This window comes from Salvia hispanica, chromosome 5, assembly GCF_029641045.1.
Source record: "Salvia hispanica isolate PSC_SH4W2 chromosome 5, Shi_PSC_v1, whole genome shotgun sequence".
Classification (NCBI taxonomy): domain Eukaryota; kingdom Viridiplantae; phylum Streptophyta; class Magnoliopsida; order Lamiales; family Lamiaceae; genus Salvia; species Salvia hispanica.
The window spans coordinates 40,131,840-40,146,424 of NC_142696.1; the positions used below are offsets into that span (position 1 = coordinate 40,131,840).

A 14,585-nucleotide genomic window follows, 5' to 3' on the forward strand; every position below is an offset into this window, starting at 1 on the left:
AAAAAAATTGATATTGTTAAAAGTTGCAGTCTGTATTTTTAGACGTTAAATAAGATTAATGTTATACCCAAAATGTTGTACATAGTACATACCCTATCAGTACATGCTATGATTTTATTGCCAATTATACCCAAATGTTGTACTCCTATTTTTTTTAACATTTCTACGCAAACACATGCAAAATTATTACTCCATTCAATACATAGTACATCCCTATCAGTACTGTATATTGCTGACGCGACACGTCAAATGACACTCATGTGTAAAACATTACTTCCTCCGTCCTGCTTTAGCAGTCCCATTAACTTTTCTGCCCTCTTTTTGTAAAAATTATAAAAAATAGTTAAGGAGGAGAAATGGTAAATTAAGAAAAAGATTAATATAGAGAAGAGTCTTATCTACATTATTGTCTCTATCTGCCCTCTTTTTGTAAAAATTATAAAAAATAGTTAAGGAGGAGAAATAGTAAATTAAGAAAAAGATTAATATAGAGAAGAGTCTTATCTACATTATTGTCTCTATTACTTTACCATTTCTTCACTTTAACTATTTTTTATTATTTTTACAAAAAAATGGCAGAAAAGTCAATGAGACTGCTAAAGCGGGACGGATGGAGTATTTACCAACAAATAAAACAAGAAAAAAAGAGTTTTGGTTGGAAACACCATCACATCCACCCTCTAACAATTTTATACATTAATCCGCAATTTCGTCTATGCTGTAATATCATTGTGAAATATTGCTTTGGACTAAAATGTTTGTAATTTCTAGGAGGATTTGCTCATTTAATTTGTCAAAAGGGGTTAAATAAAATGTTTGTAATTTCTGTACTATTTAATTTAATTTTGTGTTTATTGATCAAGGAATCCAACGGTCCTCATTCACCGACCATTTGTTGGGATGATGAAGATATGGTTAAGATCCATTTTAAGAATAATCCGTATTTGCTTATCAGTCCCTCTAAATTATCGTATTTCCTCTTTATTTTTTCATTTCCACGCTCACAACTTCCATAAATTTACGGCCTATTTTTCTAATCCCACCTACCTGTTGTATTTTGCTATACTACTCCAGGAGGTTAGATTTCCCTATTTTCACTCGTTTAGCTTTAATTCATGCGTACATTGTAAATTCTACCTGATCTGTATTATCTTCCTTCTAATTTTGATCTATTTCAGCTCGCTTTGATGTTTTCTTCTGGTGAATATCTAATTTCTCCGGATGATGCTTGTCTGTGGTTTTTAATTTTTTTTTTCTTCGGAAAAATCTAATGTGTGTTTTCAGTGTTCTAATTGTGAATTTTTGTTTTATGTATTGGATTTTAGTATTCACTGAGTGATTAATTATATCTTAGTAGCTTGATTTTTTCGGATGGTTTTAGATTGAGGGAACAGTGGTTTTGTTTAATGTTTGAAGTTCTGCGATTGAATGATTCCGATTATCTTTTAATATGTTTAGTTGACTGGAATTTAATTTTTTTCGGATAATCTGATTATCTGCAGTTGTTGATTGAAATTTGAGATTGATCCGAAGTTAGGTTGAATCTGATTTTACTGTTGTTAGGTTGTATGATGCGTTCTGTATGTTAAAATCTGATTTCGATTTCATACTTTCTAAATTGAATAATTGTTTGAATTGTTCATGGTAAGATTTTGTGAATCCCAATGGATAGATTATTGCTTGATCTATATATTCGTTGAGAAGGTCATTAGTTTCTTCATTTAGGGTTTGTGTAAGGTATTTGATGTATTGTTCTTGCTTTTCTTTTTTTAATGTGAAGATCGATTTAACTATTGAATTGATGACTGTTGGCATTACTTTTGTTTCCTCCTTAATTCATGTATTCATATGTTGTTTAATTTGATTTTCGCATCAAGTATAAACAGATATAAATTAGATTGTTGTTTTTGGCATTGGTTACGACCTAACAGATTCAACACTCCGGGCTGTACATATGGATCGCGGTTTTGGTGAATTGATGGACGCCTCCTCTTCAGCTGATTTAGTCTACGACACAGGAAATTTCGAATGCAACATCTGTTTTGAACTAGCGCAAGAACCAATTGTGACGCTATGCGGCCATCTCTACTGCTGGCCGTGCCTATACCAGTGGCTCCGACTCCACTCACATTGCCACGAGTGCCCTGTTTGCAAGGCCATTGTACAGGAGGAGAAACTAATCCCCATATACGGAAGGGGAAAATCAAATTGTGATCCAAGGTCCCGATCACTCCCGGGAATCCATGTCCCAAATCGACCAATGGGGCAGAGACCACAGACGGCCACCCCTCGTGTAGATATGAACTATGTCCAACCAAACGAGCTGGACCCCATCATAAGAGCCGTGCCTATGTCAGCTGCAAGATTCGGCCACCTGACACTGTCTACCCTCTTTGGTGTCATACCGGCCATCTTCAACCTCCAGGTGCACGGGTTCCACGACGCCACAGTGTATGGAGCCACCTCTGGAGCCCCATACCTGTTTTCGAGCTCCTTTCATGGAGGTTATGTTCATGGCTTTCATAACTATCATACTGCTCCAATAGAATGGAAACCAATTATTTGGAAGACTATATTCGTCATCGTCGGTATTTCCCTACTCCTGCATCTAACATTTGCATGAAGGTTGATACTCAAATCTGGTTCAAGACTTACCAACCAAATTTATGGTAACTGTATATTCATAGTTGACATAGGATATATTCCACTTGTGTGTGTTAGTGTTACGGACTAAATAATACTCCTATGATAGTTAACAGTTTAGTGATCAGGGACACTATGCTTTCCTGTAGCTACCACGACAATCGCCCGCTTCAGTTTTCTTTGCTTAAATAAAAATCGAATGCGGATTTTTTTATGTATCTCTAGGTTGATCTGTAATTATCTCGCCACCTAATGGAGTAACTCCTTATGTATTTTTAGCTGTTTCTCCTTCACTATGTGTGTTTGTGTGTGTGGTTTCAGAGTTGAAATGAGAGTATGGATACATTCTTTTTCCTGTGGGTGGTGTTGTTGATCTGTTCTGGAGTTGTTTTTTGGATATTTTAGAGAAGAAAGAAAGGTCCAAAATGTCTGATCTGATTTGGTTGATTCTTGAAGTTATCTGCAATGTCACATGCCTAATTTGGTATGCACATGTTATTCATTTTAATACGTCAATTGAACTTTTCTTCCAATTTAATCGTATACCACTCTCATTATTATAGTCCTCATTTCTTAGTCATACTGGGATATAAGTATATTTAAGCAAAGTCTTATCTGCTCGGTTAAGAAAATAGAAAGAAAATCTATCGGTGGTATTCTACCCCTTTATTTCCGGTTGAGAAAAACATATACATTGGCTTGATTGAGAAAAACAAAATCTACGCAATTCTATATAATTAAATTTTATAGTACTAGTATTTTCTTGCATTTTGAAAAGCGATTTATTATTTTAACTTGTCCCCCAGAACACATAGTTAATTGAGATTTTACTACAGTACTTATTTTAAAAAGCGAGCCATATTTGAACTTTATTATATATTCTCAAATCCTATTAATTGAGATTCTACTATTCGTTCTAAGTTCCAAACACTCATTAATTTCTCAAACACATTTAAATTTATATTATCATATAGATTAATACAGTACTTTAATAATAATTTGTGTCTGCTCTAGATAAATTGATAGAATACTAAAAATACATATAGTAAACATTAATAATGATTTATATAAATAGTAATAAAAGATAAAAGTATAACTTTGTAAAGACTAAAGAATATTATCTATGAAATCAATTTAGAACTCTTATATATAGACCAAACACCATTAAAAATGAATTAAGTAGTAGTAGCATATATTTTGTCTCAATCTCGATTAGTAATCTATATTTTGTAGTGTTAAGAGATTTAACTTTTTTACATATTGTATGTTTTAGATGTACAATTAATTAAGTTGTCGTTATTTGAGAATATACTACTACCAGTTTAGCAAATCCAGATGCTTGATTCTTGAAACTTTTCTATAAGATTATTGGCATAATTTTCTTCCACATTCTTGAATTGCATTGTGATGTTGCATTTCTGGAAGATCCAAATGTTTCAGAAGTATTCAAATCTGTTTGTAACTTGTGAATAACCAAAACATAATCCGTCCACGCTACAAGTGATGAGGGCCATTTAATTTGGCTTTGGCACCACTGCAAATCAACGGGGACAAGAAGCTCTGCCTAAAGGAATGTAAGCTCATTTACTCTGAAGCTATCATAGTATATTTTTTGCAGGGCTTCTCATACACTGGATAATACATACTCTGTTTCTTTATGATCAACCAGGAAAATTTGCTAGAGTCATGACGGCCTAACTCAAAAGTCCCCATCATTAAGGTTGAACAGTTGAACTATAGGTAGTGACTAGTGATCGACGTTAAGTTCAAGAAAATAGTGCACTCTTCTTGTTTTTTACATCTCATGTTGTTTGTTTTGTCTCATCTCGTCTCGTCTCATGCGTAGTGATCCAAGTATGCCTACTCTTAGTCTACATGCTGGTTTTGGTGGTATCATGCTCACCACCTGTATCAGCTTTCTATCTCCTTCGCAGGTAAAAAACAATCAAAATTTCTCTGCTTTTGAGTAGTTGAGTACTAGATTCTTGCAACCATAGTCACAACTTTCATCATAAAAAGATCTGGGATTTGCAAGATGGAACAACAGCGGTTATAGGAGGTAGCAAAGGGCGAATTTCCTGAGGATATGAATTACCTACTCTACTTGATCACGTTCGTTGATTCGTCTGCTTCAAAGCAACCAAAAACTATCATAAACGAGGGAGACCTACGTCGTAGAAATTTGAGTCCTGCCTTAGAATCATAGGTTTAAAAAAACACATCATTATGGTTATACATATCAGAGAGAAGATGAAGAAACTTAGACATCATAGTTAGGTGAGACGTTTGCCTCACGCAGATAGGCGTATTTCTCCCTTCATTTTTCGTTTCTTGAGAGACAGCAACAAGAGGCTCATCTCTCAACATCAGATCCATCTGTCCAAAAAAAAGTAGTCTTGGTAGATGCAGACACATAGTTGGTAGCATGCGACTATAGTACATACATATACATAGATCAAGAAATCATGACATATTTGGTGGATGTTCTTAAAATCTTGATTTAATTCCATTCGTGATGTAGATGGCACAATATGCAGTGCTTTTGTTATCTACATGATATTTTTCAGGTCTCTATGTCAAGGATGTTTTTGATGATATCTTCATAGTTGGAACTAGAAACGACCTTAAATAATAAATTAGAGATGTCAATCGAGTCAACCCCAGGTCAGGTTATTTTTGGTTCGGGTCAACTGTACCATTCCCACCGTCCCATTATAAGTGAGGCGTATTGCTTTTTTAGGCCGTCCCACTAAGCGAGACATTTCCTTTTATGAATAAAAAGCAACACTCTAACTCCCTCTTACTTTATCCTTTCTTCCTGCTAAAAACCACTAAACACCACTACCCAAAAACCCGTGTCCGAAAGAAATGTGTCGCATTTAATGGGACGGAGGGTGTATTCTTTTATAGGGTACATGCTATTTTCGGTTTTGGGTCAATCAAATTAGAATTTTTGGGGGTTGGGCTGTTTCTATTACGGGCCAATATAGATTTTTCGGGCTCGGGCTATTTTTGGTCATGTGCATGCATGTAATCTTGTGAAAGAGTTGAATGTATGATGAGAACTTTTGTGGGCAGGCACCAAGTGCATGACCATATATTAGTACTACTATATAATATCATCATGCATGTATGTTATTGTGACAATAATTATTTTTTGTGATTAATGTAAGTACAGAAAGGACAAGTTTGGTCTTTTGTTATATTAATATATATTCGAATGCATTGTTTCTTGTAGCGGTTTGCCCTTCATTGTAAAATATTGTTTGTGTCGCTGCCTGGAATGAAACTGAACTTCAAATAAATAATCCTAAAAATTTCATCAATCATGAAATTAAGCATCGTAGTCATTGAGTTTTATAGTAATAAAAGAGTGGTTTGTTGGTCGGAGAATAAATTAAAGTGTCATCTTGGACTAGTTGGCTTAGTTTTTCAATATCACAAGAAGAATCTTTTTCTTTTAATTATTTCATGTACCAACCCTTCGTTGAAACTTTTTTAGGATTGAAACTCACTACATGTTAATTAGGGGTGAGTATTCGAATTTCAGATCAAAATTTTTGTTCAATTTGATCAAATCCGAACATCCGACTTTTTTTGGAGAAAGAATCTGATCTAATCTTGATCGCAAATCCAAATTTCAAAAATTCAGATTTTCGGATATTTTACTCACCCCAAAAATTGTAAAACAAAAAGATATATGTCTTCAGCCAAGCAAAGAGACATGCAACAAATTATAGAGACTTTAGAGAGGGAGGTAGATAAAGGGGTGGCGACGTGTAACAACAATATTTAAATAAGTTAAAAGTCAACATTATCACGAAACCTGCCTCTAACAACTAACAAGTGTTTCGTTATCAAGTTAACACTGCATACAAAGGCACATGACATTTAACTTCTCCAAAAATAAATTCCAAATTAAACAAGGAAAAATCGTTTAGAACTCATCATTCATGCTCACCACCACTCACGACTCCTCCAAAACATATTCCAACACCAATATTCCACTATATCGTAAATTAAATATATTAAGCCAACCAACACCACCTAATCAGTTTGTACATATATAGTTAGTTAACCATTTCTTGAAAACACAGCCTCTCAAGTGGGGCCTTAGTGAAAAAATAGAGACGTGACATAGTAACAAATTATCCCAAGTGGAGTAGTTTATATTTCATATACACTATGAAAAATGAAAAAAACCAAGAGCTCAAACTATTACTACCAAAAAAAGCCCCCAAAGCCATGGAATTAGAAACTCCCCAAAATAATACTAACACTAATTCCCAAAGCAAGAACACCCTGAAAGCCAAAACATGGGACGAATCGAAGAAGATGTGGGAGATCGCGGCGCCGGCCATCATCGCCACGGTGGCCCAGTTCTCCATCGGCGCCGTCACCGTGGCCTTCGTGGGGCACCTCGGGGAGCTCGAGCTGGCCGCCGTCTCCATCGTCCAGAACGTCCTCGAGGGCTTCGTCTACGGCATAATGGTTGCTATCCTATCCGTTTTACTAGTATTAAGTAAAATTAAATTTGATTGTTGAAAAATTATATTAGCTAGGAATGGGAAGCGCCCTGGAGACGCTGTGCGGGCAGGCGGTGGGCGCGGGCCAATACGAGATGCTCGGAATCTACCTGCAGCGGTCATGCATCATCACCCTGGTCACGGCCATCTTCCTGTCGCCGCTTTACGTGTACACTTGCTCGATTTTGAAGGTGCTGCGGCAGAAGAAGGAGATTGCGGAGATGGCGGGGAAGTTCGCGCGGTGGGTGATCCCGCAGCTGTTCGCGTACGCGGTGAATTTCCCGGTGCAGAAGTTTCTGCAGGCGCAGAGCAAGATATGGGTGATGACGGTGATCTCGGTGTTGGGGCTGGGGTTCCACGGGGTGCTCAATTGGGTGCTGATCACCAGGCTGGGGATGGGGCTGGCGGGGGCCGCCATTGCGGAGAATGTGACGTGGTGGGTGGTGGTCTTGGCGCAGCTTGCTTATGTTATGTGCGGTTGTTTTAAGGAGTCGTGGACCGGCTTTTCGGTGGCCGCGTTTAAGGCGCTGCTGGGGTTTGTTAAGCTGTCGCTAGCCTCGGCTGTTATGTTGTGGTAATGTGATTTATTGCTTCACTTTATGTGTATGTGTTTGGTTAGTGTTGAGATTTATTTCTTTTGGCACAGCTTGGAATTGTGGTATTACACCATTGTGATTCTGATGGTTGGGTGGTTGAAGAATCCGGAGATTGCGGTCGATGCTATATCCATCTGGTTAGATTATGCTACTTATCCGTTTCTTGGGATTAAATGTCAGGTTTGCATAAATTTAGTGGAAAAAAATATAGTTGAATGAGTTAGTTTGATTTACTAAAATTAGTACTAGTGGTAGTACTAAAGTGATGATGGATAGATGAAGGATTTACCAAAATGAAATGAGATATTAAATGTAAGTTTTCATCAATTTAATGAAGATTTAGTGGAAAAAGGTTAGTACAGTGAAATGAATTTAGTTGATTTATTAAAAATAGTAAAAGCCAAGTATAATATTTAATGACGGTATTAGAAATAGTGGCATGGATTTATGTTCCTTTTTGCAATTTAGATGTTACTTTAATATCTTTGCACATAAATGTCAATTTTGTTATTAATAGTTCACGTATAGTGTTAATAGTGTTTCTGGCGATTAGATTGATGATGTGGACACCTTCGTGGTATGGAAAACTGACGAGGCTAATAGCACAAACTAAAACCCAGAACTTACTAGTTGATTGAAAAAAACATTGTGACATAATCACAAAGATTTTAAAACTAGAATTTGTAACATTTATTCGTCTTACATTCTTGATTTGATCAAAAAATGGCAGCATGAATGTGGAGCTTTGGATATTGATGATCACTCTGGGTTTCAATGCTGCAATAAGGTAACATTCGTAGACCTAGCAAAATTTTAGAAATTGCAAACTGATATTTTGTCACAAAATTTGACATATATGTTGGGTATTTTAATTGATATAGCGTACGTGTTTCAAATGAACTGGGAGCTAATAATCCGAAAGCTGCAAAATTTGCTGTGATAGTAGCTGTGGTTACATCAACAATATTTGGCATTATATTCACAATTGCAGTTATTGCAACCCAAGACATCTTCCCCAAATTATTTTCTAGCCATAAGGAAGTCATAAGTGAGACATCCAAATTGGCCTATTTTTTGGCAGCAACCATTTTTCTCAACAGCATCCAGCCAATTTTACATGGTACGACTTTCTACGTGTGTGAGTGGGCGCACGTGTTTGAACCACGATTAAACCAACGATTATTTCCTCGGATATGCAGGGGTGGCGGTTGGGGCCGGGTGGCAGGTCTCGGTTGCTATGATAAACGTAGCTTGCTACTATGTGTTCGGCCTTCCATTTGGCGCATTGCTTGGCTATAAACTCAGCCTTGGTGTGAAAGGGATTTGGATCGGGATGTTAGCCGGTTGCTTGCTTCAGACCGTGGTATTGTCAATAAATGTGCTTCGGGCTAATTGGACTAAAGAGGTGTGTGTAAGAAAACACTTTGGTTAAATATTGTCATAAATATAATAGTATGATGTTTATTTGTGTAATTTTTGAACTAATTGACAATGAGTTAAATGTTTTTGGAGTGCAGGCTTTGCAAGCGGATGAGAGAGTTAAGTCTCAAGCCACCTCAAATTTGGCTCAAAATGGGAATGCGGGAAATGGAATGATCACACACAGGCACAGTCAAGAACCTTAATTAATGATGTGAACATTTATTTTTTGGTTATTTATAATATTTTAATTAACCATATTGTGAGAATATTGTAGCATAGGTTAGAATCTATAGTGAGGAATTTTACTCTCTAGTATAGTGATATTTTGACAAGGTGTGTAACTGGGGGAGAGAATTGAGCCGATTAAGTGGCGAATTAATTCGGACATATTAATGAAGGCAATAAAGAAAATGGAGTCATTTTTGTAGGCGCAGTGTTTTGTTTATTATTATCCCGCCCATTAAATTTACTAATTTAATAAAAATATGAATGTTTATTTATTTGTAATGATCAAATTGACACTGTTTTTCTATTATATAGTAGGTGATGTAATCAATTGCTAACTAATTATCAATCTCAAATTGAGACCAATTTTTAACCATTAGACTAGAAGATCTTGTGGTTAATATAATGCCAAATGTAATATATTTTAAATTTAAATAATTATTAATTAAATTAAAAGGGTATTAATATCAAATCCTATATGTAGTAATTATAACTAACTACTTTCTTTCTGCTCAAAATCATCTCAAATCTTTAAATTTACATAACTCTCTCAATTTAAATTATTTTTTCGCAAAAAATATATCAAACTAAAGATAATTAAATAAGGATTCCAACGAGATCTCAATTGCATATGTTCCGACGATGTTCGGGTGATGAAATTTGATCAATTATATTTCAATTTTTGTGTATGTTGATAAACAGCTATTTTCAACAAATGCAACAAAAAATCTCAATATATTGTATGCAAAATCTCAATATTATGCATGTCCAATCTCAATAAAAATGTGTTGATATTTTCTTGTCCTTGTGTTGATATTCTAATGTCATATTGTTGATATTTGTAATACACAATGTTGATATAAAAAACACTCACGAAAATTATCATATGATAACATAATGACGATATTACCCTTTTGTTGATATTTTGTCTACTATTTATTGAGATTTTGTGAACTTTAATCTCATCCACTCATTTTAAAATCTAAAGATGAAAATTTAGTCTTGATTTTAAATTAGAGTGCTATAAGCACTAGAATAGGACCTTTGTACAGTATACCCTAATTATGCATAATATGAATACCAAATTAGGTGCTGATAAAAATAGACTACAAGCCCATCAAGGAAAAAAATGTAAACTTGGATTTAGTTTAAATTAAGAGGCCCATCAGGAAATTATAGTACATATAGTAACGAAGTGGGCTTCCCTTGAGAAGAAAAACTATTATTGGGCCCATTGAGACGAAAAACAATTATTTGTCCCAGGAAAAAGTTTTAAGCTACTTTATTTAATTATTTAATTTATAAGTATAACTTTTTTTTAAAAAAAATTGTGACTGGAAATGATGCCCATATTTTCTCATATTCCATTTTTGGCTTTGTTTTATTTTGAGAATGACAAAATATCGATTACAGAAATGATAACATATTTTTTGTGGCGCTACTTTCTCACGGAATGTTGCGCGATGATAAATTTTCACACGTGTAATTTTCTAAATTCTTAACCACTCAAAAATATCAATAAAATAATTGGATGACACGTGTCATCCCGTTTGTGATTGGCAATGCCATGAAATTTCCCATAATCATCATATCATACGCCAAATCTACTCCGTCGAAGAAAATCCGATTCCAGAGTTGGAATTGAGCAGAGATGGCGATCTCTCTTCAATTTTGCCGCATCTCAACTCCAACCGAGCTCCCGGTGCCGGGGACCAGGTTGTTCCGATGGCGGAGGACTTCCTCACTCCGGTGCGCCGCCGGCGGAGATGATGCCTCGTCGTCGGCCGTGGCTTCTGACCCTGCCGAGTTTGACGCCCATGCTTTCCGTCGAAACTTGACTAGGAGTAAGAATTACAATCGGAAGGGGTTTGGGCTTAAAGAGGAGATTCTCCAGCAAATGAGCCAAGAGTTTACAAGTATGATGTTCTGAAATCCCCCAATTTCTGTGTTTAGAAATGGATCTGAGTATTATGTTAATGCTGATTGACCTGCTTTGACTTATTATACCTACTATTTTTAGTAGCTTTTCTACTATAATTTGCCTTATAAGTAGTATTTTTAAGCATAGGTCGTATGCATATGCTATTGGTTGTTTTGATTACTTATTGAAGTTTTGGTGTGTGTGTGTGTGTGACCATTATTGTGATTTGATTCAATTCAGGTGACATAATAAAGAAATTGAAGGAGAATGGGAATGAATATACCTGGGGGAATGTTACATTGAAGCTTGCAGAGTCTTATGGATTTTGCTGGGGGGTGGAGCGTGCGATCCAGATTGCTTTTGAAGCTAGAAGACAGTTCCCCTCTGATAACATGTGGCTCACTAATGAAATGATCCATAATCCCACTGTTAATAAGGTTTGTTGTTTACTACTACTACTACTACTATATAATTGATGAAGAATGAACCATTTCTATTTGGTTGAGCTACTTCTCTGAAATCTTCTTTTTGTTGGTTGTCTCTTTTTAATTGATTGATAGATGTGATATGTGTGTGAGCTGTGGTTGTTGAATGTTGAGGGTCTTGGTTCTCAACAGAACTTTTATACTAGAATGCATTTCTTACATTTGTTAGGCTAGAAATCTGTATTAGGATGAAGAAATGCTTGTGATTTTAATATTAGTTAGTTGTCTAACTTCCATCTGCAGATGCTTGAAGATATGCAAGTACAAACTCTTCCCGTAAACGAGGGGAAGAAAGAATTTGAACTTGTTAATGAGGGTGATGTTGTGGTATTACCTGCTTTTGGAGCTGCCGTCGATGAGATGAGGATTTTGAGTGAAAAGAATGTTCAAATAGTTGACACAACTTGTCCATGGGTGTCTAAGGTACTTCCCTCTTCCCCACCCAACAGCTTTAAGAATTAGTCATTCTTTTTTATGTTAACATGTTTGGTATTTGATAGGTCTGGAATACTGTTGATAAGCACAAGAAAAAAGATTATACATCGGTAATCCATGGTAAATATAATCATGAAGAGACTGTGGCTACTGCTTCTTTTGCTCGGACGTATATCATTGTGAAGAACATTAAAGAGGTAAGTTGGAATTTCCGCTTCATCACTTTTAATCTCTGGATGTAATAGAGCATTGTTGTTTATGTAGACATGATTGTGCAGGCAACGTATGTATGTGACTACATCTTGGGTGGTGAACTTGATGGATCTAGCTCTACTAGAGAGGCATTTCTTGAGGTATGATGATTGTCGCCTGCTGATGTTAGTCACTTGTTTATGCTGGGAATGGATTTCATGTGGCATGGTTCTTGTGCAGAAATTTAAGTTTGCAGTATCCAAGGGATTTGACCCAGATAAGGATCTTGAAAAAGTTGGTATTGCAAATCAAACTACTATGTTAAAAAGTGAAACAGAGGAAATTGGTCAGTGTTCATCACCCCAAAACATCTCTTACTTAAAGTGTTTTCGCCATGTGGCTTCATTGCTAATTCTGTATCATGTAGGAAAATTAATCGAGAGGACCATGATGCGCAAGTATGGAGTCGAAAATACTACTGACCACTTCATGAGTTTCAACACCATTTGCGATGCAACTCAAGTAAAATCTCTCCCTGAATGCTATTTCTCAGTTGTGTGTTTTTCTTGTAAAATTGATGTAAAGAGGGATATACATATATTGGGGTCTATCTAGACTAGTATCACTAACGTTTAGCCATACTTTGTCTATTTAGGAAAGGCAAGATGCAATGTATAAATTGGTTGAAGATAAGGTTGATCTGATGCTAGTGGTTGGCGGATTTAACTCAAGTAACACTTCGCACCTACAAGAAATTGCAGAGTTTCGTGGGATCCCATCGTATTGGGTTGACGGTGAGAAAAGGATAGGTCCTGGAAACAAAATCAGTCACAAGCTGTTGGTATGCCTTGTTTTATCTTTCTCTTTTGAATATGTCGATCTTTTTATGATTGTCGTCTAAATCATTCTTCACACAGCATGGCGAGTTGGTGGAGAAAGAGAATTGGCTACCCGAGGGTCCTATTAAAATTGGCGTTACATCCGGTGCATCAACTCCTGACAAAGTGAGTTTGCTTGCTTGTTTCCCATCATGCTGCAACTGCACTTGCTACTTATGCATCTGCCAATAATGTTTTCTTGTGAATATTCTCATCCAGTTTTTTTTTTTATCATCCAGGTTGTTGAAGATGTTCTGAAAAAGGTGTTTCTCTTGAAGCGCGATGAAGTATTGCAAACGGCGTAAACTGGTTCGTGATTCCACATTAGCTCGAAAAAGATCAACACAGTTAGGTGAGTGGAAGTTCCTTGCTAGTTGTATATATATATACAGAGTTATTGTAAACTTTGAATGTGAATGGTTTTAATGGGAGGTAGCTTTGATAATATGCGAATGTATGTAATAATCTCATCAAAACCAAATACAGATGTTCAGTTAAAAACAAGGATATTAAGTGGGCTTTGAAAACCATTATTGGGCCTTTTAAATTATGAAAATTATTTAAAGTTACAACGACCACCATTTGTCTAAACCCAACTACTGTTATTTGACATTTTTGTTTATTAGAGAATGTGTTCAAAAGTCATTAAACTCATTACTCAATATATATATTTTTTATTCAACTAAAAATTAATTTACTATTGATGGTTCAAAATATTAGTAGTAATAAATATGAACGAAATATTATACTCCATCAGCCGGTCAATTGTATCGGACAATTTTTTTTAAAGAAATAGTACTAGTATAAGAGTACATTGTAGGAGTATTTAATATCGTTATGCAGGAATTGACGAAAGGCGGCTAGTTAGTCAAGGAATTGAAAGTCGAAAAAACACACGAATTTGACTTTCTGCCATATTTTCCTTTTTTGGTTCTTCCTTGAAAATCTATTCTTAATTTAACAATGATCAATCTGTTTCTTTCAATTTAGAAGTGCAGTAGTATTTGTACAATTTATTTTAAAGTTTAAAATTTTAAAATCCAATAACCGTCATCAATTATAATAATGAAACATTTAGTTTCCAAAAAAAGGAATATGGGTTTCAAAGAAAGTACGAAATTAATATTAACTTGGAAACTTGTTGATTAATCAAGACTGCCGATTTTTTTCATTATATAAATTAAATTCTAAAGTGGCGGCGTTATTTTATTAGGTTTGGTGGAACACTAATTCTCTACGTTTGAAAATGAGTATTTAAATAT

General features: G+C 35.5%; 3 protein-coding genes across 5 annotated transcripts; all 3 read left to right on the top strand.

Annotated features, from left to right (window-relative positions):
- Positions 1-964: 964 nt before the first annotated feature.
- LOC125186478 (uncharacterized) lies at positions 965-2,936 on the top strand. Of its 2 annotated transcripts, none has more exons than XM_048082849.2 (2): positions 965-1,077; positions 1,932-2,936. In XM_048082849.2, the coding sequence occupies exon 2, from the start codon at positions 1,955-1,957 to the stop codon at positions 2,621-2,623; it is 669 nt and encodes a 222-aa protein (XP_047938806.1). In that variant the 5' UTR covers positions 965-1,077; positions 1,932-1,954; the 3' UTR covers positions 2,624-2,936. The 2 variants fall into 2 exon arrangements, with proteins under 2 accessions (XP_047938806.1, XP_047938805.1); XM_048082848.2 differs by lacking the exon at positions 965-1,077 and adding an exon at positions 1,095-1,200.
- Positions 2,937-6,813: 3,877 nt separating this feature from the next.
- Positions 6,814-9,614, top strand: LOC125187814 (protein DETOXIFICATION 33-like). 2 transcript variants are annotated; one of them, XM_048084458.2, is made up of 7 exons: positions 6,814-7,134; positions 7,206-7,743; positions 7,816-7,902; positions 8,496-8,552; positions 8,647-8,885; positions 8,965-9,170; positions 9,283-9,614. In XM_048084458.2, the coding sequence occupies exons 1-7, from the start codon at positions 6,960-6,962 to the stop codon at positions 9,388-9,390; spliced, it is 1,410 nt and encodes a 469-aa protein (XP_047940415.1). In that variant the 5' UTR covers positions 6,814-6,959; the 3' UTR covers positions 9,391-9,614. The 2 variants fall into 2 exon arrangements, with proteins under 2 accessions (XP_047940415.1, XP_047940414.1); XM_048084457.2 differs by having other exon boundaries at positions 6,815-7,134; positions 7,202-7,743.
- Positions 9,615-11,006: 1,392 nt separating this feature from the next.
- On the top strand, positions 11,007-13,768 carry LOC125188750 (4-hydroxy-3-methylbut-2-enyl diphosphate reductase, chloroplastic-like). The gene is made up of 10 exons (XM_048085784.2): positions 11,007-11,328; positions 11,574-11,770; positions 12,062-12,241; positions 12,319-12,450; positions 12,532-12,606; positions 12,686-12,791; positions 12,873-12,967; positions 13,101-13,286; positions 13,363-13,449; positions 13,563-13,768. Exons 1-10 carry the CDS (start codon positions 11,064-11,066, stop codon positions 13,626-13,628), a joined length of 1,389 nt encoding a protein of 462 aa, XP_047941741.1. The 5' UTR covers positions 11,007-11,063; the 3' UTR covers positions 13,629-13,768.
- The last annotated feature ends 817 nt before the right edge of the window (positions 13,769-14,585 follow it).

Coding starts and splice junctions, on each gene's coding strand:
- LOC125187814 (XM_048084457.2), top strand. CDS start 6,829: ATGAAAAATGAAAAAAACCAAGAGCTCAAACTATTACTACCAAAAAAA. Junction 7,744..7,815: donor GCCTCGGCTGTTATGTTGTG/GTAATGTGATTT, acceptor CTTTTGGCACAG/CTTGGAATTGTGGTATTACA. Junction 8,553..8,646: donor GGTTTCAATGCTGCAATAAG/GTAACATTCGTA, acceptor TAATTGATATAG/CGTACGTGTTTCAAATGAAC.
- LOC125188750 (XM_048085784.2), top strand. CDS start 11,064: ATGGCGATCTCTCTTCAATTTTGCCGCATCTCAACTCCAACCGAGCTC. Junction 11,771..12,061: donor ATAATCCCACTGTTAATAAG/GTTTGTTGTTTA, acceptor TTCCATCTGCAG/ATGCTTGAAGATATGCAAGT. Junction 12,968..13,100: donor CCATTTGCGATGCAACTCAA/GTAAAATCTCTC, acceptor TTGTCTATTTAG/GAAAGGCAAGATGCAATGTA.